At 36.0% G+C, this 25,594-nt stretch overlaps 1 protein-coding gene across 4 annotated transcripts in view; it reads right to left on the bottom strand.

Annotated features, from left to right (window-relative positions):
• The window catches only part of RSF1 (remodeling and spacing factor 1), a 158,400-nt gene that overhangs the window by 23,531 nt on the left and 109,275 nt on the right, over window positions 1-25,594 (bottom strand). For 3 of the 4 annotated variants that reach the window (XM_042904468.1, XM_042904470.1, XM_042904469.1), the window contains 4 exons: window positions 12,289-14,051; window positions 10,358-10,564; window positions 5,720-5,824; window positions 4,413-4,492 (listed from right to left, as the gene is read on the bottom strand). In XM_042904468.1, the coding sequence (XP_042760402.1) occupies window positions 4,413-4,492; window positions 5,720-5,824; window positions 10,358-10,564; window positions 12,289-14,051 (2,155 nt within the window). Of the gene's footprint in view, window positions 1-4,412; window positions 4,493-5,719; window positions 5,825-10,357; window positions 10,565-12,288; window positions 14,052-19,919; window positions 20,151-25,594 lie in introns of those variants that run through there. The other variant, XM_042904471.1, reaches the window with a different exon arrangement.

Raw genomic sequence — 25,594 nt, 5'->3', positions numbered from 1 at the left:
CAGTTAACACTTCTCCAGAAAATGTGGATTTAGAACACTAACGAGATCTCCATAGTTTCTTTTCAAAGAAACAAACCTTTGTTGATTTTAATTCAACAAATTTTACATAATAAATTGGTTCTCTCAAAGTTAATTCAATTCACCAAGAACAGATGAGGTGTTATATGTATGTTGAACTGAAAGAAAATAGTGACCACTCCTCCTCCTTTTATTTGTGATGATGTCCCTTATAGAAGGGTATTAATCATCCAGTCACCTGGGTCCTTTAGAACACAGCTTATGTTGCCCTCTTGGCTCTGGTAACAAGAATCTTACAGTCTTTTTGAGATGGGTTATAAAGCCATTCAGTAAAATTGGCAGGTAAGAAAATGATAAAGTTATTTTAATCAAAACCTAATAAAAAATAGTACAGTTAATGAATTAAAAACTAGGAAAGGCAAGAACAATACTAGCTGAAATTAACAGGGAAGGCTTCATGGGTAAGTCAGAACTTGAGTTCTCTGTACTAAATATGTTCAACACATATCTGTCCTTAAACTAACCAAGTTTACTATTTTATCAGTTTCCTCTTTCATACTAAATATGTTCAACCTTTATCCGTCCTTAAACTGACCAAGTTTACTGTTGTAGCAGTTTCCTCTTTTATACCTAAAAATCTACTTTCACTTAATTATTATTATCTCCTCAACCCAGCTGAAAAACATTTAGTTCACATCCACCATATTAGGTAATGATTTGTTTCAGGCTTGGGAATCCTAAAGGTAAATAATACATGGTTCTTGTCCTCACAATTATTTAACAACTGACTGTAGCTCATTACTAATAGGTATAATGGAAACATGAAAAAAGAATAACTTGTTTGAAGAGCTCAGGAAGTTGAGGCTTTAAATAGGTGTTAATGAGTAGGATCTTGAAGGTAGGTATGATTTCTCATAACAGCATTCTCTTGCTCATTAGTCTTACAGAAAGATACATCTTCCATTCCATCTCACCACCACCTAGCTCAAAGATCATATTGGGCCCAGGCCTCATCATTACAAATAACCACACCCCTCCTAAAATTTCAGGTTCAGGGAATCTATTCTCTGACTTCTACTGGCTCCCTTTCCCGCTCACTCCCTCTGGTACACTGATTTCAACAATTCCCTGACTCCAGTGGGACGTCTATACATTGACCCTAGCGTCTTTTCACTGTCCATGACTCCCTTATGTCCTTACTTGCCCTCTTACCTGGCTTAGACTCCACGGTCCATCAATATAAATACTCCTTTGCATACACTTTCAAATTCCTTGTCTCTTTCTCTCCTTCCCTCTGTTACATTACCTGGAAAATTCCAACCCTGATTAAATCCAACTCTCTTGCTAGTGAACACTAGTAAAAGTACTCTGAAAGTACAGAGCTATTTGAATTCCCAAATAATTTCTGGCACCAAGGTCTGGAAGGGATGTTTACAAACCAGTTGGAGGAACTTTTGAGAAACATCAAATTTCACGGAGCATCACAGCTCCAGCTCTGTAGACCGCCGCTAGCTAGTCACTAATTACTCACTGACAAATCCATCTTTTTCACCATACTTTAGAGCCCTTTAAGATAAAGGCCACATAATATACTTCATGTTGCTTACATTGCCTGGCATAAAGTAAGTGCTCACTAAATGTTGAATAAATGAATGAACAAGGGGAAAGATGCCCTTGTGCTAGGCTCGAAGTTTCTAGAAATTATTTCACACATTTTAAAAAGGATGAATAGAAATGCTCATTTTTAAAAACAGATGAAGTCACCCGGAATTTATACTTAATATATTAGTTACTTTAGAAATATAAATATTTTGCTGTTTAGAGCCCCTAAGATTCATATACATCAGGAAGCATGTACATTAGGAGCTATAAGGAAAACTTTTTTACCCAGATTATTAGGGAGAATTAAAAAATAACAGCAATTAATTCAGTTAACTGGCTTTGTGCCAGACTGGTCTCCTTGTAACAACTTGGCACTCCTTTCTGTGATCCAATCTCAAAAAGGATTTAGTGTGTGATCCAAAGCCACAATTATAGATGTCCTCTTAAAGGATGACATTTAAGTAAAGAGGACTATCAAAGGTAGAAGAGAAAGCAAATGAGTTAGTAAATGACAGACCACTAGTGTGAACAAATACTGTGGCATATTTGAACATAAATTTCTAAAATTTAAAATTTTTAAATATTCCTTAATTGCAACAGTATACTTTATAGTATATGAGGCAACAGTACAAAATATTTAACCGGTCTTTCCAAATATAAAAGGCATAAGCATCATAAGTCTCCAAAAAAACAAGCAGATATAATTAATCTGAGTATCAGACAAATTCTTAGGTGGTTTACAGACTTGATGTTTAGAGAATATATTTTTTTCCAAGCCCTTAAGGTCTGAACCTATTAATTATCTGCCTTGCTGAGTCAAATCAGCTTCAGGACATGAGAAAACTGCTCATTTCTCAGCAGGGCAGGCAGACTTCAAAAAGAATAAAGAAAATGCCTAATTTTTATTATGATTTAATTTGAAGCATCCTTAAGTTAGATTTTTTTCCAGTGTCAAAAATAAAAGCAGGGACAACTCTGAATATCAAAAGAGTCCTAATAATTATATATAGGACTATTACCCAGTTTCTAAATACAAAGGCATTTAGAAAACTGATTTTAAACAATGAGGTACTTTAATCTCCTAGTTAACTTTAGAGACTAATTTTGTCTTTAAACCAAGTAGCATCCATTATAAACCAGAGAGCTCAAGCTGACTAGTAAGGACAAAAACAGGATCTAGAGGCTGAACGCACAGAGTGCACAGTTTGCAGAGTAAAGTCTGTGGATTATCAAATGAGCTAGCTGACTGCCTTTATAAAGCAAGCTACACTTTGGGGGGAAGACTGTGAGATAGCAGGTAAAAGTTACAGCAGCAGCAAATGAAGGTAATAAGACCAACCAGGAGACATTGCTTAGATTTTCTCATACTAAGTACAAATGGGCATCAAATCCTACTGCTTAATTTTCGGAAGATTCTCTTGAACACACCCACTTTCTTGCATAATGAATGCCCCAGTTCAGGCCTCACTGGCTCTCCTAGTCTCTACTGCAACAGTATGGACTTTAATTCCTTCTTCTTAGTGTTACCAGGGCATTTTTTCTGAAATAAAAATCTGATCATACTTATCTCTCCTTGATGGCTCTCTTACCACCTATAAGGAAGAATTCAAATTCCCTACTCAAATAGGCCAAACAGTTCACAGTTCAGCCTCAACCCACTTTTATAGCTTCATCTCCTACCACTCTCCCACTCTCATGTTCACACTTTGTCCTTGCTTGCATTTGGTTCTTTGCCTGAAATACCTTTCTCTGCATGTCCAACCCTAAGTTACCTTCCAAGGACTTGCCCGATAACCCAAATCCCTAACCCAACTAAAATGCCCCTCCACAGTGTTCTTGTATTGCTCGGGATATACCTTGATCTACTTTACTGTATCACCGGCTCCAATGTCTGTATTCTGACAGAGCTGAGCTCCATCTAAGGAGAGTTTGGCTCACTCACCTTTTCTCTTCAGTTTGGTACACAGTAGGCATGAAAAACTGTTTAGCAATAGATTAATCAAAGAAGGTACACATCAATATAAATAAACATAAACTTACTGTCTTGATTTTGAGCCCCCTTTTAAAGATTGGGTTCAACTCCATTCTTACCTCCTCCAAGAAGCATTCTCCAACTGCTTTAAGACGACATTGCAGTGGTATATCGAAAAGGGAGGCATTTCTTATGACTGTAAGTTATGACTCTTATGACATAGTTCAGCATTTAAATGCTCTTTATCTCACCGGTATTAATTCCGCCCACCAAAGAGATGACATGGGTAACTAGACCAGTTCTTAGAATCTTCTTGTACTCACTACATACTGAGTAAGGTACATATCCTCCACAATAATTGGGCCAATATTTATTCAGAGTAGGTTTTGATAAATGTTTTAGATCAAGAGTGGGCAAACTTTTCCTGTAAAAGGACAGATAATAAATTAGGCGTGGCAGGTCATATGGTCTCTGTTGCAACTAGTCAACTGTGCTGCTGTAGTGCAAAAGCAGCAACAGGCAATATATAAACAAATGAACATGGCTGTGTTCCAATAACACTTTTTTTCTGAACCATGAATTCAGACTGTATCATTTTCATGTGTCATGAAATAAGATTCTTGTTTTGATTTTTTTCCCAATCATTTAAAAATGAAAAATAAAATTCTTAGTAGGCAGTATAAAAACAAGAAGCACGCCAAATTTGACCTACAGGTCACAGTTTGCCAATTCCTGCTTTAGAAAGATATATTAACCTGTACTGGAAGACAATTTTGCTATCAAATTCCCAAGTAAAACGTTAACACACATTTCACAATACCTGCGTTCAGCACGCTCCTTCTTCTTTAAGGCCACATCCAAATCCTGCAACTGTTCTTCTAATTTCTCACACAGTAGTTTCTGGAAGAGCAAAACATAAGTGTTACTATTATTATTATTTTTAAAGTAAGCTCTATGCCCAATGCGAAGCTTGAACTCATGATCAAGGGTCATATGCTCTACCAACTAAGCCAGCCAGGAGCCCCCAGGAATGTCATTTTTAACACCTTTCCACAATCATTTATCCCTTGAATTTTAGTTAGGTCATGGATACTGTGCTATTATGAGAGCCGATAAGGGGCCACAGAGTAAGGAAACACTGAGATGCTCCTTCTGTTTAATTAAATCAAGAGGTGCCCTGGCCTCCACTGAACTAAAGATGGGCACAGTTATCTCTGAAGTAATGCACATGTTAGGGAAACTTATAGCCTCATCAAGAAATACATCCTATGCCTATCTAGCTGGTAGTAATGAATGTTTAAAATAGCATTTGGCTCCACATGCTTACATGATAGTGATTAAAACGTTTTAAAAACCCCACAACATTTCTAAGGGAGAAAGTTCTACATAAAATATAATATAATGGTGCCAATCACTATTTTTCAAAAGCGGATGTCAAAAAATTACAAAACCATGCCACATGGTTACTGGGTCAAAAAAGAGCTGAAGAATGTAACTGATAAAGCTATGTTAAGCCAAGGAAGTCCACTTTACTGGGAAATGCGATAATGCCCATCATTTCTAAAGTGAAATGAGACTGGACTTGTAAGAGAGAGACCCCTTGGGTATGGTGGCATAAAAAGAACCTATTCTTCAGCTTTCAAAAGAAATTTACCTGAGTCAAGATAGAAGAGAAATATAATCCATGTTTCTATTCATAGTAGCATCATAGTGCTACATAATTCATAATACCATCCATAAAACTGACAAGAAGGAGGTAGGTAGAAATGGAAAAGAGGATGAAACAAGAACAGGAAGAAACTTATTTCTTCCCTCACAAATCATTTTAATTTGGGGCCATTTTTGCCTGTTAACAAGTGTGAAAAAAATTAAGAGATTATAATTTTATAAAAATTAGAGGTCCTTGAGAAATAAATGCTCTGGGAGTAAAAAAAAAAAAAAAAGGTTTAAAAGATATTAATAAAAGGTAGTTTTCCAATAGTCTAAAAAATTCACAGAACTTCAAACAAAAGATAAATAATATTTAGAAATTGCTTCGAAGATTAAAAATGTTTAGTGGCTGTCAAGAAGTCTCATTAATTGGACTATAAAACTGAAGACTACAAACAAAGCTATGCTGGGTCATACATGTTGGCAAGGCGGGCAGAACCATTCTCCATCTGGGATGATCATCAGAGGAGGACGAAGGCAGGCAGTGTGGTATCCACTGTCACAAGAGTCACACAGAAGAATCTGAAATAAACCACAGGTTAATGTCAACCTAACTGTAACTAAAATTCATTGATTCTGAAGTTAAAGACATTTCAATATTTTTTAGAACTGTACTAAGAAATATGCTATATCAAAGTATCTTTATTTGCCTAAAACTAAAAAACTCTGTAATGAGGGACCTAACGTCAGTTTTTTAAAAAGTAAAATAAAATCATTTACAAAATGCTGACCTGCAAAATTTGGTGAAAAAAAAAATTACAAATTCTTCTGAACTAGAGTTATAATCCTTTTTTAGTGTTCCTCAAGGGCTATAATAATATATTCTTTTTATAATAGAGTTTTATAGCTCAAGGATCATAAACTTCCCTACCACACAGAAAATTTTAAAAATACACATAAATCCCACTTTAAATAGCATTTCAATTGCTGGTCTGTAAGAAACATTCATGATTCTTTTTATCATGTCAATTCAAATAAGAAAGGGATGAAGGTATAAGGAATGAAGCTATACTTAAGGGCCATCATGTTCGCAAGCAAAGGCTAATAATTAGCCTTAAGTTGTCACTTTATGTTATCGGAGTTTAAGATGACCAATTCTCTAAAACTTGAAACGTACACTCAGGAATGTTTAACTTAAAAAAACCTTATTTTTAAATAATTTTAGATTTACAGAAGAGTTGCAAAGACAGTAGAGTTTTCATAAATCTTTTATCCTGCTTCCATTCATGTTAACATCTTACATAGCCATGGGACATTTATAAAAATTAAGAAATTAACATCAGTACATTACTCTTAAGTAACCAATAAACCATATTCAGATTTCACCAGCTTTTCCACTAATGTCCTTTTTCTGATTCCAGAAAAATCCAGGATATTATATCCCATTTAACCATGTTTTCTCAATCTCCTCTGATCTGTAATAACTTGGTGTTTCTGTTTTCAATGACTTTGACAATTTTGAAGAGTACTAGTCAGATATTATGTAGACTGCCCCTCATTTTGGGTTTGTCTGAAGTCTTCTCTTGATTAGACTGAGGTTATGCGTTTTGGAGAAGAATTCAACAGAGGTGAAGTGCCCTGCTCACTGCATCATACCTGGGAGTACATGACACCACTATGACTTATTAGTAGTAATATTAACCTTGATTACTTGATTATGATAGTATCTGTTGGTTTTCATCACTGTAAAGTTACTGCTTTTCACTTTCCATACCTATTCTCATTAGAAAGGACAAGTCCAGCCCACATTCAAGGGGAGGAGAATTAAGCTCCACTTTCTAGAGGGAGGAGTATCAAAGAATTTGGAGATATAAGCTAAAATCAACCACAGTAATTAATAAATTTCACCCACTAATTTTAGCACTCATCTGTGCTACAATTATTGCTTACAACAGCTGTTACGGTGGTGTTCTAATGATGATTCGCTATTTCCATGCCTTCTACTATTTGAAATTCTGTAAAGAAAATATGCCCTTCTCCTTCCATTTATTTGTTTTTCAATCACTTCTTTATATCAGGATTAACTAATGAAGATTTATTTTCTTTAGGCTAGAACCTAAACTATTAATTTATTGTTCAAGTTGCCCCAGCCACAGACACACTGGGAGTTTTTCCAGGTAGGCTCCTGTGTCCTTAAGACTCATTTGCATCTTTTCTTTGAAAGCACTTTTTTACTCTCTGACACTTCAGGACAGGATGCTCCAGGCGCACCTTGTATTTTCCCTGCCCAAGCCTTTGAACTAGCCATTTCTCCTAGAAGCCCTGGTTCCATGATTGGAGAATGGTATTTAGAAACCACCATCTAGGTACTGAATGCTATGATACTAGGTATGACCACTTCTAAGCTCTCTCAGAGGACAGAGCTAGGAAGCAGACGTATGTATAGCAACCTATGCATACACAGGTATCTATATTAAAATAAACAAACATCAGTTCATACTAGTATCTCCAGTTCTAAGCCAGCACCACAGGGCTCATTCTAGCCTTTGTGCTTGCTTATCTCTTAACTTCTTTTCTCTGACACTGAGAAAGCTGGCTCCAATTCTCTATACTTCATTTATGTGTTCAACTGTAGTATATACGTAAAGCAGTTTCTAAACTGCTCACACGAACCATGGAGGATAGAGGAGGGTGGTGGGATGTGCATCCATGTACAACGATTTAGAAGTGAAAAACTATCTTTCCCTTTCTCCATACAATGCATCATCACCATTTGCTGCCAATACCCAGAATTCCATACTAAGTCATGTTAGTGTTACACTTGAGTTATATGACTGACTGATCACACAGGCATATGTGGACTAACCTGGGCACCTGATTTCATTTATCACATTGTTTCCAAGATAAAACATAATCTAAATTTTAAATAACAAAATTAAAAGTAAACTTTTGGAATGCAACTTTTTAAAAATGATGTTTGTCTCTATTCTGCAATAAATATAAAATTCCATTAAAATAAACTACTAGGTAAGGTTTCCAAGCCTCAGGCAATAATGCTTTTACTTTGACTAAAACATCTGGAACACCCCATAGAGTTCTATACTTATAAATGAATTTATTTTTCTGCTGTAAGCTCAGTGAGGACAGGGACCATGTCTTTCTAATTCAGAATCATTCCCCTACCACATAACATATAGTAGTTGCTTGACATTTTGATTTGATGATTATTCTTTTTTTTTTTTTTTAATTTTTTTTTAACGTTTATTTATTTTTGAGACAGAGCATGAACGGGGGAGGGTCAGAGAGAGGGAGACACAGAATCTGAAACAGGCTCCAGGCTCTGAGCTGTCAGCCCAGAGCCCGACGCAGGGCTTGAACTCACGGACCGCGAGATCATGACCTGAGCCGAAGTTGGCCGCTCAACCGACTGAGCCACCCAGGCGCCCCATTTGATGATTATTCTTAAACACTGGGCACAAGAAATCCACATTTGGATCTTCAGTTTCCAATGTCATTCCTTTTTAGCACAGTAACCAGCAACGGGGTTTTCAGAGCAGTCATTAAAATAACGAAATAAATGAAAGTCCTGTGTGTATTCCAAGGAGGGTGCAACTTCTCCATCTCCTCAGTATCATCTCTGCTCACCTCATTTTACGTCTCATTTCCTCACACCCCTTTTGTTGTTGACATCTATTGCTGCCTCAGTTAAAGTGCACTCTCTTATTTTAAAAAGATATGGAAATGGCCAGGAAAGAACACACGTGTTAGTTTTTCATTTGGAGAGCAGAAAAAAACCACTATCGGAAATCTCTTCTTGGCCTCACACAAAAATCTTGACCTAATTTTCACAGCCTGATGATCATAAAAATTCTTGGAAGGGTCTTTTCAGCATAATTTCAACATATATTCTTCTCAGAGCTAAAGTCATTCTCTGGTTCTAAGTTTTATCTTTTACTTGAATTCTCTGAAACTGCGGGGATATGATAAACATCATTGATACATTTAATTTCCAGGTATGATTTTAACATCAAGGAAGAAAAGAACAAGTAAACCACAAATAACTTTAAACTAGCACATACTAGAGGTCAGGAATTGTGGTAGGTCAACTTTACATAACTTACTAAAAACAGCCCTCAAAAGAAGTATGTGGTATTATTTTCATTTTATAACAAAGAAATTAAGATACAAACTAGAGCACCTAATAAGGGGTGAAAGCAGGACCTCCATCCAAGTGTGTCCTGCTCCAATGCTTTTCCCATTACCCCACAGAGCTTTCTAGGAAAAAGAGTCTTGGAGAACTACCTCGGATGAATTTTCCAAACTTTAATGGATTCCAAAAAGTTTCTGCTAAACAAAATTCTACCTACGTGGAACCATCTTTCTCTACTTTTCTTTCTACTTAGTAGTTGGAAATTGCCTCTCAAGTCAGATCTATTAAAAAAAAAAAAAAGGCTGGTTGTATAGAATGGGGCATTCATTTACAAGAGTGTTTCTTCAACAGGCTCTCTAGAAAGCACTTATGAACTGCAAAAAATATATAAACAGGTTAGGAACTGGTTTTCCTGATTTAGGCTATCTTTGAAGAACTTCCTGGGTAAGAAAGTACCATGTAAATCTCACTATTCTTCTGAATATATATGGTCTATAATTTATCTTCTTAATTGTTTTTTTTTTTTTTTTCTTTAAGACTGCCTATTTCCCAAAGTGTAAAGCCCTACTAGGTTACTACTTGACTTAAATGTTTCCACAGAAGGCACTAAGGCCATTAGGCCTTCTTTAAAGTTGGCACTTCAGAAATATCATTATGAATTAACTGAAAGGGAAAGAAGAAACATTTAAAGAAAAAGAAGAGAATAAACATATTTGACTAATTCACTGATTGTGAGAAGAGGTTAAGAGTGTATCCTTAAGTAGAGGAAATAGCAATATATAAACCAAGTAGAATGAAAGCAGAATTGGGTTATTATTTGAGAAACAAAGATTATTTTGTACACATAAGTTGTGCAGCAATAAAAAAATTTCAAATCATGATCAAACCTAGAAGAGTTAGACTGCCTTTGGGTAACCACAACATGCCAGTAAGATGAAGACTGTCCATTTAGATCAGGTACATACTAGTTCAGGATGGTTTGGAAGGCCACATTTTTTGCACGGTTCATCATCATCTGCTAGGATGGCTTCTTCGCTTTCTTTTTCTTCCTCTTCTTCTGAAGCTGCAGATGATTTTTCACTGTCCGACCCTTCACTTTCATCATTGCTAGAATATTTCCACCTGCCACGTGTTCGAGAACCAGTCCATCGAACTTTGCCTTTGGGTTTTACCTTGTATAAAATTAAAAATTGGGATAATTTGGTATAATGAGAACGTTAAAAAACAAACTTCTGATTATATGTCCATGTTTAGTCAATATATAAGAAGAAAAGGAAAATTATTATATCCTTATCACAGATCTACCTACTATTAAATTTTGGTACATATTTTCATAATTTATTCTATTTTTGTTGGAGGGGATTATAATTAACATTCTCTCTTTTAAATATTTTCCCTAGTGAAAAAATATTATTTACATCACTGTAGATGACTGTATGATATGCCATCACATAGCTGTATTTATCTAATCTCTTACTAGACAGACATTTAGGTAGTTTCCCAGTTTTTCACTTTCATAAAAAATGGGTCCTTCTAAATATAAATTTTTACAAACCTCTGTGGTTAGGATAAATTCCTTGAAGAGGATTCTGGGTCAAAGGCCATGCACATTTTAAAGGCTCTATTTATAATAGAGCACTGACTATATTCTCACATATTGTTAACATAAAAATTTAAATTCCCATATTAGAGGTGAATGTAAAATTTTTTATAGGTCAGAACTGCATATAAAAATCCTGACAAATATTGAAATATTATTCAGAGAATAAGTTTATAATGTTGTAAACTGCTTTTTTACTCCCTGGTTTCACAGTCTTTTAATTCATATTTCAGTTCATTCCTATAGTATGAGTCCCCATCAAAGACCAAAATAATTCTAACAACAGAAGGGGAAATTATTTTTAAGAATTAAAATTTCAGTATTTTAGGGAAGAAAGGATCACTTACTGTGAAGAACAATCTGATCACTTAAATAAATTAAAAACAAAAGTAGCACTTTTAATTATAACAAACTCCTATAAACGTGCCAAAGACTTGTCAAGGTCTGGCTTAAAAAGAAGAGTTATAGGAAAAAGAATTCTGGCTTCTAAGACTAATAATTAAAATGGGGGAAAATAGATACTCTCATACTTAGTAATGAGAGGGTATACGAACGGGGCCTTTTGGGGAGGGCAATGTGGCAACAGCTATCAAAACTTAAAATACACATGCCCCTTGACCCAGCAATGCCAATTCTAGGAGTCTATTCTAAAGAAATACTCACTTATGTCCAAAAGGATCTTCAATGCAGCATTGCCTGTAATAGTGAAAAATTGGAAACAACCTAAATGTCAATCAATAAGGGAGTGGTTAATAAACTGAGGTACATCCACACTATGGAATACTATGTAGCCATCAATAACCAAAAGGTAGACTACATGTACAGACATGGAAAGAGTTCAGAGACACACTGATAAGTGAAACATTCACAGAAAAATGAACATATTCGATTTAATTTATTGTTTCAGTGAACGGGTAAATATTTATGAACATACCAATGAATGTATGGAAAAAGAACTGGAAAGAGATGTTACAAGTGTTTCTATTAACAGTGTGTATGGGGTATTTTTAGTTTTCAATCCTACAGGCTGGGTATCACCTACAGTTTACATAGAAAATATATTCCCGTAATGCCTGTAACAGAGAAAAAATTTAAAAGATGACAAGATTGTATAGTCCGAAAATTTAATGTCTGTTGACAACTATTGAGAAAAGACAACACAGACAAAGGAAGAAAGATACCTTTTTTTTTTTTTAAAGTTCTCTTTGAATGACTTCTGTTTAGCCAAACCAAGAGTTACATTTAGACCCAATTATTTCTAATAAAAATTAAAACTTGAAATAGGAGAAATTTTACCTTGCTTACTTTAGAATTTGTATCCTTCTCTGTTTTTTTCAAATTTTCTTTTTTGTCTGCTTTCTGCGAAGCTGCTGACTCTTCTTCCACTTCATCTTCTCCTTCCCCTCTTTTTTTATCAGCTTTCTGATCTCTGATCTCAGCCACTTTTGCTGTGGGTCTAGATATTCTTGGAGACCGCCTCAAGGTACGACCTACGTTTGCTTTCTCTTCTTCCTTTTCTGTTTTCTCTTGCTTGGTTTCTGGTTCTAGAATTTGAGGAGGAGAATCTGGCTTCTTCTTCCGACTGGATATCCTAATTGTTAATTTGATGCCCTCTTTCTGCCTTTCAGAGGTTATCTCTGTGTTTTCTGAGGCAGTGGTTTCTTCCTCAGGAATCAACTTATATTTAAATTTGCTTTTTTGCATAGAACCCTTTGTCTCAGAAGGATCCTCTGTGCCAGAGGTCTGGGCATTGTCCAGATTATCCGTTTCTACCTTTGTGGATTCAGAATCCTTTTTTAAAATTTCTGGGTCTGTTTTTTCCAGGGAATGACCTACAATGGAACTTGTACTCTGACATTCTACCACTTTTTCTGAGGCTAACTTCTCACAGTGGTCAGTCATGTTAGACGGTGCAGAAGTTTCTGCTGCCTCAGGAGAGACTGACTTTACTGATTCTAGAGTATACTTCGGAACCTCCTCTGGTATTGGACTCAATCTTTGTGTGTCCTTATCAAGAAAAGTTTTTTTGGACTTCTCTAACTTTTCAAGACATTCTAGGACTGGTGGGCGCTTATCCTTTTTACTCTTGGGAGACTTCTCGTCAACCTTCAGGGTACAAGATTCAGTGGCAGATAAAGCAGTTTTCAAAGAGAGATCCTTTGCCATCTCAGAAGTCTCAAGAGAGATTTCCATTTCTGGAGGACCAGTTTCCTCTAACTGTCCTTTTTGATTCTGGGTCTCTAAGACTGATACTGAATTATCTGCATCTTTCCCTACAGGGACCACTTCCTTCTCAAGATCACCTATTTTCATATTCGTTATGACAGAATTTAAGGACTCTGCTCCATTTCCCTCCATGATGACGCTCCTGTCTTTAGAGGGGCTACAGCTATCTTCCTTTGTATCATAAAACTTTGTCTCCATTTGTTCTGTTTTAAAATTTGGAGTTACCTTTTCATCACTAACTTCTCCATTTACCAGTTGTTTCCCTTCATGACCCAAAATAGTGATTGTGGAGATCCTTTTACAAGTCTCTTCCTCTTGTTTTATTTCATCTTTCAAAAACTCTTTTGTTGGAGTAACGGATTTACACAAAGGTCCTTTGATTGGACTGTCAAAATCATCACTCAGTTTAATTTCTCGTTTTTTTAGTGGTATCTTGGCCTGCTGGTCATTTTTAAGTTTCTCAGTTTCTTCAGTCGACTTCTCAGTGATCTCTTGAGAAGACCTGACACTGCCACCGAACTCTAGCCTCTCTGGCTCTAGCTTCTCTGTGCTACTTTTGGTATCTTTCGGATCTGCTCTAAATTCCTTAACTTCAACTTTAGTGGGTTTGACATTTTCCTTGAAGGAATCGCTTTCTTCTTTAATAATCCTTTTATCCTCACTTTCTGGCAAAGGTTTTTCTAGCTTGACTATGACGGGCAGTTTCACAAGTTCCTTTTCATCCTCCTTTTCTACTTTCACAGTAGCCTCTTCCAGAGCACTGGGTGTAGAGCAGGTTTCTGAATTTATTGGCTGCTCTTCACTTTTCATCTTTTCATTTTCCTTCTGGTCCTCTAAAAATCAGGAAAAGATTTACATAAATCTAAGCATTCAAGATTATAAAACATAAGAGGGTAAATATAATATATATTCCCACTTGCAATTTTTGCTCTTAAAAAGAGGTGGTTTGTCAATGGACATTTGACCAAAAACTAAAACAAAAACAAGAAACCTCAAATCTGACAGTGAAGGAAATTACCAAACTCTGAAGCACAACTTCTAAATATTAAGAAACAGTTACTCAGGGGCACCTGGGTGGCTCAGTCGTTGAGCATCCAGTTGATTTTGGCTCAGGTTATGATCGCAACAGTTTAATGAGTTCGAGCCCCGTGCTGGGCTCTACACTGCCCTGGCTGCACAGAGTCTGCTTGGGCTTCTCCCTCCCTCTCTGCTCCTCCCCTGTTTGTGCTCTGTCTCACAATAAATAAGTAAACTTAACAAAAAAAAAAAAAAAAAAAAAAAAAAAAAAAGAAAAGAAAAAATAAACAATTATTCAGAAAGCTTCAGGTTTATGAGTTATACTTTTAGCTTCAGTGTTCTCAATGGAATGAAAATGTTTATACAATTCAAATAATTTATTCAAGCTCAAGTGATGGCTCAAAAATATGAACTAAAAATACTACATAAAACATTTCCAAAAGACCATATTTGTTTTAAAAAGTGACAAATGTTCTTCCTTGCAAGTCAGTGAGGACTTCATTTCAGAGAGGTAACATGAGCATGGCAGTGGGAAAATGTTTGTTTTATGCTTTATACAGATTATAAAAGTAACACAATTCTGTACAGAAAATGAAACATATGCCCACAAAAAGAATAAAATGTCCACAATACTCATCCCCAGAGGCAATCACTATTAATATTTGAGGTTACTTCATTCCAGTGTTGGGTATTTTTGACAAAGTTGGGATCACATTGCCTCATTTTTTCATTGAAACATTAGCACTTTATGATATTTAATGCCTTTTACAGAAATCAGACTTAATTATATAATACTCCTCAATGTGGTTATATTACAATTTACTTTATCAAATGCCATTAGTTAACATTTCAGAAATTAATATGTTATAAACTATATATGTTTATCATCAATTCCTCTTTTTACCTTAATTGGCTATATATTTGTAACTTTTATGGAGTACTCAATAGTGCAAAAACCGTATTTGGTAAAGAGCAGAACCTCTAAATGGGATTACAGAGATTGCATACACAATGTAAACCAGTGCTCAGAGAATTTGAGCAGAGTGTTTTCAGAGAATTCATTAAGTACTAATTTTACCTACACTTCCCATTATTTCACACTATCCTTACAACTAAAACAAAACAAAACAAAACAAACCTTAGCTCTAAATGAAGTTTTAGCAAAGTAGTAATTTTTTGGTAATGTTTATTTACTTATTTTTGAGAGAGAGCAAGCAGGGAAGGAGCAGAGAGGAAGAGAGAGAATCCCAAGCAGTCTCTACACTCAGTGCAGAGCCCAATGCAGGGCTCGATTTCATGAAACACGAGATCATGACCTGAGCTGAGCCAAGAGTCAGATGCTTAACCGACTGAGCTGCCCAGGCGCCCCAGAAAAGTAGTAATTTTTATAGATGATTTTGCACACATTATGCCAAGTTGATAAACCAGTATTACAATGTATTTCATAGGTATAAAATGGAACACATAGAAGCCATATGAAGACATGTGTTTTAAAAAAAGAATGCACTATCTTTAAAAGAGTTAATATTTTAATTATAAATCACTATTTCCTTTACTTCATTCATGTTACAAACAAACCATTCAAGAACTACCAAGAAACATTCAGAACCTGAGAACAGAGTATCAGTATTGCTCTTCCCCCTCTACATTGTCATTGATTTAATGTAAGCATTCCACTAGGGAAATTAAAGACATGACAATAGTGATCTAATTTGTGTGTCTTCTTCCCACTGATAAAGTAGCCTTAGTAAATTCCTGATCATTGAGATAGGTTAGCATATCAGGAAATCTAATTAAATGAACATCTTGGTTAACAATTAAAATACTGATTACAATTTTAAAAAATAACTTCAAGTTGGGGCCCCTAGGTGGCTCAATCAGTTGAGTGTCCGACTTTAGCTCAGGTCATGATCTTGTGGTTTGTGGGTTCAAGCCCCATATTGGGCTTGCTTCTGTCACTGCGGAGCCCACTTCGGGTCCTCTGTCCCCCATCTCTGTGCCCCTTCCCAGCTGTGCTCTCTCTCAAAAATAAACATAAAAAAAAAAATCTTAAAAAAAAAAAAAAACACTTCAACTTAACACTAAGGGTTCATTAAACACAAACTAATATTCTTCTATATGTTTTTGTTCAGAAAACAACTCAGGATTTCACTGTGGCTCTGACCCAAGGTAAAAGGACACTGTATTTCTTGGGGGGGATGGTGAAGGAGAAAGATCTCCTCCATTATTTGAAATGATTCTAATTTGGTAACAACATGACAGAAGAAACTGAGGGAATAACACTAATAGTTCAAGGCTCCCAGGTTCACGAATCCTAATTCACTTGGTGGTAGATTTTGTGTATGTCTCAAAACAAACTCTGCTCCTCATTTCTTCATTTATAAATAAAGCAGCTGAAAAATTATACTTCACTGGCTTATATTTCTCCTAACCCCAAAATGTTAAATTCTTAGTATTTCTGTGTTTGGCTCAGTTCTTTTCAGACATGAAAACAATGATTACTCTAGCTCTCCTAGATTACATGGATATATCCCTAAAACCACAGAGAAAACAGAATCATGACAGAATATGAACCTCCAAGCACAATCATAACTGGTAAAAAGATCATTCAGTTATGTAAGCATTTTCCCAAAGTTTTCTCAAAAAGAAACTATAAAAGAGATGCAAATGAATTTCAGAGACATAAAATTTAAACAAACAAAACTTAGGGAAAAACTCACTTTAAAATCACAATCCCGCAGCAACACTGTTTGTCAAACAAGTTACTTCAAGAGAAGCATTATCTATTGCAGGTTTTTAAAGTGATTCATTCATTTACTCAACAAATATTTACTGATCAGCTATTGTGTGCTTTCCCAAACATCCCAACCACAATCACTATGGGATAGAACATTGGATGTTCTATAAAAGTTAACTATAAAGGACATCGCTAAGTATTTATCCAGTACAGACCTATCCCTTCTATTGAGCTTCACTGTATTGTGCTTTTGCAGATACTGCATTTTGTTCAAATTGAAGGTTTGTGGCAACCTTGCCTCGAGCAAGTCTATTGGTGCCATTTTTCCAAAAGCACTTGCTCACTTCATGTCTCTGTCACATTTTGGTAAATCTCACAATATTTCATTATTATTATATTTTTTATAGTGATCTGTGATCAGTGCTCATTTGATGTTACACTGTAATTGCTTTGGGGCTCCATGAATCACACCCATTTAAGATGGCAAACTTAACTGATAAGTGTGTGTTCTGACTACTCTACCAAACGGCCATTTCTTCTTCTCTTTCCTTCTCTTTGGGCCATCCCATTTCCTGAGACACACCAATGCTGAAATTAGGCCAGTTAATAACCTTACAATGGTCTTTAAGTGTTCCAGTGAAAGAAAGAGTCACATATCTCTCAAATTAAATCAAAAGCTAGAAATGATTAAGCTTAGCAAGTATGGCACATCAAAAGCCGAGACAGGTCAACAACGAGGTCTCTTACACCAAACAGTGGGCCAACTTGTGAATACAAAAGAAAAGTCCTTGAAAGAAATTAAAAGTGCCACTCCAGAGAACATACAAATGATAAAAAAGGAAAACAGCCTATTGCTGATAGGGAGAAAGTTTTAACGGTCTGGACAGAAGATCAAACCAGCCACAATATTCCCTTAATCCAAAGTCTAACCACAGTAAGGCCTAACTCTCCTCAATTCTATGAAGGCTGAGAGAGGTGAAGAAGCTGCAGAGGCTCTTGAAGAGGCTGGTTCATGAGGTTTAAGGAAAGAAGCTGTGGACACAGAACATAAAGATGCAAGGCGAAGCAGTAAATGCTGATGCAGAAGCTATAGCAAGTTATCCAAAAGACATAGCTAAGACAATTCATGAAGGTGGCCACACCAAACCACAGATTTTCAATGCAGATAAAATAAGCCTTAATGGAAGAAGGTGCCATGTAGGACTTTAATAGCTAGAGAGAAGTCAATGCCAGGCTTCAAAGCTTCAAAGGACAGGATGACTCTCTTGTTAGGGGCTAATACAATTGGTGACTTTTAAGTTGTTCATTTACCCTTCTGAGAATCACAGGGCCCTTGAGAATTATGCTAAATCTACTCTGCCTGTGCTCCACGAATGGTACAACAAAGCCTGGATGAGAGCACATGGCTTGCAACATGGTTTCCTGAATACTTTAAGACCACTATTGAGACCAACTGTTCAGGAAAAAAGGATTCCTTTCAAAGTATTACTGCTCACTGACAATGCACCTGGTCACCCAAGAACACTGATGGAGATGTACAAGATGGATGTTGTTTTCACGCCTTCTGACACACATCCATTCTGCAGCCTAGGGATCAAGTTATCATTTTCACTTTCAAGGCTTATTATTTAAGAAATACATTTCATAAAGCTATAGTGGCCACAGACACTGATTAAAGAAAACTGAAAACCTTCTGGCAAGGATTCACCATTCTAAATGCCATGAAAAACATTTGTGACTCATGCGAAGAAGTCAAAATATCAACATAAACAAGTCCTCGTAAGTGACTGAGGGGTTTAAGACTTCTGTGGAAGAAGTAACTGCACACACGGTAGAAAGAGCAAGATGACTAGAATGACAAGTGGAGCCTAAAGATGGGACTGACTTGCTACAACCTCATATTAAAATTTGAACAGATGAGGACCAGCTTCTCATGGATGAGCAAAGAACATGGTTTCTTGAGATGGAATCTACTCCTGGTGAAGATGCTGTGAAGATTGTCGAAATGATACAAAGGATTCAGAATGTTACATAAACAAAGCTGATAAAGCAGTATCAGAGCTTGGGAGGATTGACTCCAATTTTGAAAAAATTTTACTGTGGGTAAAAGGCAATCAAACAGCATCACATGCTATAGAGAGACTGTTCATGAAAGGAAGAGTTAATTGATGTGACCAACTTTATTCTTGTCTCATCTAAGAAACTGGCACAGTCATCCCAACTTTCAGCAACCACCACCCTGATCAGTCAACAGCCATCAACATCAAGGCAAGACCCTTCACCAGCACAAAGCTTACAACTCACTGAAAGCTCAGATGGTGGTTAGCACTTCTTAGCAATAAAGTATTTTTGAACTAAGGTAGGTACATTGTTTTTATAGATATAATGCTGCTGCACACTTAATAAGACTAAAGTATAGTGTAAACATAACTTTTATATGGGCTGGGAAACCAAAAAATTCTTTTGATTCATTTTATTATGATATTTGCTTTGCTGGGGTGGTCTGGAACCAAACCTGCAGTATTACCAAGGTATGCTTTTACCTGTTTCCTCTTCTTTCTTACTAACAAAACTGTGCTTTCGTTCAGAAGGTGCTTGCCTCTTCAGATACCTTATAGCTAGGAGACATATGATCCAGTTCTGACCAAAGAGATGCATGAGGAAGTCTACTGGGTGAGACTTACAGGATTCAGCTGAACTATGCCTTCTGCCCTTTCTCCTTTCTATCTAGAATCCTGGAGAGGGCGCAATCAAAGCCACATGCTAAGGATGTCAGACTAGGAAGGGTGTTTAGGCTTAACCAGACCTGGATTACTGACTGCCTGACTTTTTATTATAAGAAAAAAACCCCAACTCTGTTTGAACAAACATATAGCCAAATACAATCATGTCTGACACATTTTCCTTTCACTTTTGCTTTCTATTACCTTTCCTTTTCCATACTCACCAAAAATTATCCATATCCACCTAATATATATTGGGCTTGTCATCTGTTGGGTGATAAAGGGGTAACTAATCCCTGATGAGGCTTAATTTCTTTATAATCCTCCTCTTCTAAGCCAAGACTTGAGAACTGTTTAAATAGCATAGTAGTTTCAGAGTCTGCTCAAATCTTTTATACCTATGGTAAATTAACACAAACACTTTAAAGAGCAAGCTAGAAATATCCACTCTAAAGCTTCAAGAAATACACTTTATAATAGAATAGTTCTGCTTATAGAAAGTATACTTACATACACTATACAGAAAAATAAACATGAGTATTTGTTGTAGCACTGCTATAAAACTGCAAATTTGAAATAACCTAAAGATCCTTCAAATAGGAGAATGAATAACCACTATATAGCAAAAATAGAAAAGAAACAGGGGCACTTGGATGGCACAGACGATTAAGTGTCCAACTTCAGCTCAGGTCACAATCTCATGGTTTGTGGTATCAAGCCCTGCATCAGGCTCCGCCTGGGTGGGATTCTCTCTCTCTTTGCCCCTCCCCGACTTGCACATGCGCTCTCACTCACTCACTCACTCACTAAATAGAATGATGAGTGAAAATAGCAAGCTGCAAAAGGACAGGTAACATGATACTGTTCGCAGAAGCTATAAAATGCACAAAATTATGCTATATACTGATATGGCTACATACATATGTACCAAAATCATAAATACGTATATGTGAATGATTTATAGGTCTGTGGCCATACCCAGAAAAGGAAGGAGAAGGAATGGAACGGAATATGAAGGGAAATATTGTTTCTATAACATTTTTAATCAAAACAAATTCGAGCAATATGTAAGTTTTATACTATGTTCTGTTTATTTGAACTATTTCATTAAAAATTAAGAAAATATGAGGGGTGCCTGAATGGCTCAGTAGGTTAAGCATCTGACTTCAGCTCAGGTCATGATTTCATGTTTCATGAGCAGAGAGCTAGATCAGCTACTGGGGATATAGAAAGGAATAAGATGGGTAGTACAGTAAATTCATGGTCACCAGCTATCCCTGAGACACTGACACTGCCCAATAACCTTCCTACTTCTCTAGCAGTAACTATTTCAGTGTTTTTCACTATCCTCAGACTTTCAATCTCTCTGCTATGTCTACATTTTCAGATGATTCTGTCCTTCATTTCACAGAGAAAACAGAAGCCATGGGGCAGAAGCTCCTTCTCATCACCAGACTTACAAACCTATTCCTGTTAAAACAGAGATGGTATTTTAAGCTAAGGCCAATCCTTCCACCTATGTTTTGGATCTCATCTCTTCCAGTCTACTCAGAAAGGGCTTTAAAAACTGTCCTCATCACACTTGTTTTAATGAGATCTCCGTGGCTGTCTTATGCCAAATAGAAAGAAGGCCAAAGACAGAAACAAGAATATTTGGGGATTATTTCAGGAGAATTCAGGATAAAATCTTTTCAGGGAGATCTCATTTTATTCAGACTAAAAAACAACATTCTCAATAAACCAAAGGCCCTATACAACCTCCATACCCCTCTCCCCCATCTCCCATAGCCTGACCTCCCTAACCTCACTTCCTCCTGTATGACAATTACCCCTCACTCATTCTGCTTTGGCTGTATTACTCACCTTGCTATAAAACAGGAGACAACAAATTTATTCTGTAAAGGGTCAGCCGGTAAATATTTTAGTCTGTGTGGCAACTACTCAACTCTACCTTTGTAGTATGAAGCAACTATGGACAGTAAGATACTAAAAGAATAAATACATTCTAATTAACCAGATTAGCAGGCCAGATTTGGCCTGCAGTCCCTAGTCTGCCAATCCCTGCTCTAACATATTATGTATGTTAGACCCACCTCAGGGTCTTGCATTTGTTTCTGTCTGCTTTCCTTGGGTATCTGCATGGCTTACTCTTCCAGACCCTTTAGTTTTTACTCAAGTGTCACATTTTCAGTGAGTCCTTTTCTAGGCTCCCAGTCTAAAGCTACACCCTCCCTCTTCCCCCAAATTATTTTCCTTCTATAGCTCCTTATCAATATCATCAAACACACCATGTATTTATTAATTTGACTTATTGTCTACCTCCCCATACTATGTAAGTGTCATGAAGGCTAAAAGTCGACTGATTTTGTTCACAGATTTATTCCCAGTACCAAAAATAATGCAGGATACATACCATGTACTCAATAAATAAATGCTGATTGGAATGAATGAATGAAATATTACAGGTAAAATATCAACCATGCCTACGAGAGGAATATATTTTTGCAACAGAAGTATTTTGACAAAGAAAGTTTTCACCATTTTAAAGACGGTTAAGATTTTACAGTTTCCAAAAGGGGCTCAAAATAATGCAAGTATCATTTGATATCATCAACATGTACCTAATGGACAAAACAGGAGATACCTGTGCTAAAATATCAATAGTACCATTTTACTACATGCTAAAGGGATATGAATTGGGGCCAATTCTTTTATTCTTTAAAAATTACATGGAAGATATCAAAGGCTTTTTTATGATTAAGTATAACAAAATAAAGAAAGCCACACAAAACAAAAGCACAGATTAAATTATTAGAAGGCAAACAGGAAATAGAACCTTGCCAGATATTCTCCAAGCCCTACACATTCCTTTCCCCAAGAATTCCCTCTCCCTACGAAGAATAAAATAACCATTAATCTGACTTTTATATTAATCATTTCCTTGTTTTAGTTTTACCTGTGTGTTCTTTTCTTTTTCATGTCTCTTTAATCTCCTCTTGTCCCCTCCATCTTTTATTTTTCTTGCAGTTTATTTGTCACTGAATCATTTGTCCTATCATTTCTGCATTATGCTGACTGTACTCCCCTGCTCCTCTGTCCTTTTTGTCCCTTGAATTGTCATTCTGATCTATAGTCTTCATCAGAGTCAAGTTCAATTTCTGTGGCAAAAATACTTCACTGATGATGTATTCTTTACCAAAAGGCATTAGTGTCTGATTTTATTCTTTTTATGAGGTTAATAGATACTGATGTTCCCTAAAACCTTTATCAGGAATTGCAAAATGAGGATATTTCCATTCTATCATTCTTCCATCAATGACTTGTTGGAATAAATTCTATAAACTTTACTAATTCACTATTTTGCTATACAATGGTACAATTCATACAGAAAAGGCAGGATGAATGATTCTTTTCATTATTTAACAATTTTCAAAATAATAACTTGGTCTCCACTGACATTCTCCAAAGGTAACCAATTTTTCTTTTAGTGTCATAATGAAATCATGGATTTAAGATATATTCAATTATACTTTAATCCATTATAAGTATTATTCTTGTTGATGCTTAAATTGTCCTGTCTTTGGCAGTGAAAATCTCTTTAAGACCTCTTTAAGTTGGCTCCTGAATCTTTTTGACAGGACTCTGATAACATCCATACTATCTGGAATGACAAGATGTTTCTCGGCTCAGAATTGGTGGGAAACTATTTTCACAACCGCAATCCAGGTGTTAAGGCTGCTCACTACTGTTGGGTTGGCCACCGTTTCTAAGTCTTTTCAGTGGACAGAACTACCAAAGACATGCATATATTTTTTAATAAAAATAACTCATGAGTTAATGAACTAGAATTTAAATAAAAATTTAAGGGGCACCTGGGTGGCTCAGCCGGTTAAGCATCTGATTGTTGGTATGTTAAGCATTTGATTGTTGGTATCAGCTCAGGTCACTATCTCATGGTCGTGAGATCGAGCTCAAATCGGGCTCTGTGCTGACAGTGTGGAGTCAGCTTGGGATTCCCTCTCTCCCTGTCTCTCAAAGTAAACAAACAAATAAACAAATAAATATGTGAGGGGAAAACCTCATGAATTCATAATGATATTTCAGTGTTTCCTTAATCTCTTCTATCTTACATCTTATTTCTCCTGCTCCACCTGTACCCCCAGAGAATCTTGGTTTTAAAGGATCCCATGGATGATATAATTAAAATAAAATATTTTTTCCTCACGTTATATATAAAACATTCTCAGAATAACAATATTGACATCATCATCAAAGTGATTTATTAAAAAGTCAAGAAGTGCTTGTACTCTTCCCATTCTTTCTCCATTTGTTGTCTTACTATAGCTCCATTGTCAAAACACATAACCATTAAAGACTACACATTCTTTCTCGTTTCTGTCATTTAGATTTAGCTACATGTAACTACAAATTTAAAGCTCACCCAACATCCTTTTTAAAATCTTTGAAATAATTTTAGACATACAGATATGTTACAAAAATAGTTCTAGTACTTTCACTGTTTTTCCTAAAGTTAAGAACCTACATGTTCCATAGTATAATTATCAAAACCAGGAAATTAACATCAGTAAAATACTATTAATTAAACAGATTTTATTTAAATTTTGCCAGTTTTCCCCCCAATATCTTTTCTGTTTAAGGTTTCAGGTCTCATTTTGTTCTTATGTTCTTGCCTCCTCCAATCTTTGTTCCTCATTCTTTCCCTGTTTCTTCTAACTTTGACACAATTTATAGAATACCTCTTAATTTGGGCTTTTAATTTTTAATTAAAAAATTTTAATATTTGTTTTTGAGAGAGACAGAGTATGTATGAGTGGGGGAGGGGCAGAGACGAAGACACAGAATCTGAAGCTGGCTGCAGGATCTGAGTTGTCATCACAGAGCCCGACACAAGCCCTGAACTCATGAGCCCTGAGATCATGACCTGAGCAGAAGTCAGACGCTCAATCGACTGAGCCACCCAGGTGCCCCAATTTGGGCTTTTAAATGTTTTCTTGAAATTACACATTTTTGACAAAAATTCCATAAGAGATGCTGTATATTACACCAGAGAATACAAGATGTTAATACTTCAATCACTTGGTTAAGGTTCTGTTGGCTGGTTATGCTATTGTAAAATTACCATTTTTCTTTTTCTAACAGGTAAAGCATCTTGGGAAGATGCTTTGAAATTATGCTAATACTCCTCCACAAACTATAAACGACTGATTTTAGCATCTGTCAGAGAGCTTGCCTATAACAATGATTACTGTAGTGTTCCCACACTGGTGGTTTTTTATTTCCCTCATTCCTTCTACATTAATTAACTAATATTTGTCTGCAGGGAAAAGCTATCCCTTCACTTCTATTTATTTATTTATGCAATTATGTATTTATATAAGTAGAAACTTATGGGCATTTATTTAAATCTATGGTTTAAATCTATCTATCAGTATATTTGCAGCTAAAACAGTTTCTGCTTTCACCACTGGGTGCTCTTTCTGGTTGGCACCTGCGTCTTACTGATATGCCCAAGTTCTTTTTTGAGCACCTCTTTAGTTTCTCGCTTTCTAAAATGTCCCGGGTTCATCTTGCATTTTCTCTGCCCATCACCAGAATCAGTCTGAGGAGCACTGGTTCTTTTTATTGGAGAATGATTTTTTGAAATAAAAATCTAGAGGCTAAAATAGTGCTCACTGCTACTGGGGCATCATTGTTCTTAGATTACTCTCATAAACAGAGGTAGGAAACATACACATGAATATTAAGCCATACAAATGAACATGTTTATATGTATTTTGACAACATACAGCACTGATATTGTGATAGTCATTCTGGCTATCTGAAGCTCGTTTGTTTGAAGATTTCTTAAGTACTGTTTTTTAATTTTTTAATGTTTGTT

This window comes from Panthera leo, chromosome D1 (assembly GCF_018350215.1).
Source record: "Panthera leo isolate Ple1 chromosome D1, P.leo_Ple1_pat1.1, whole genome shotgun sequence".
Classification (NCBI taxonomy): domain Eukaryota; kingdom Metazoa; phylum Chordata; class Mammalia; order Carnivora; family Felidae; genus Panthera; species Panthera leo.
Note: the sequence above shows the minus strand (reverse complement) of the source record. Positions and strands in the feature narration are given on the sequence as shown.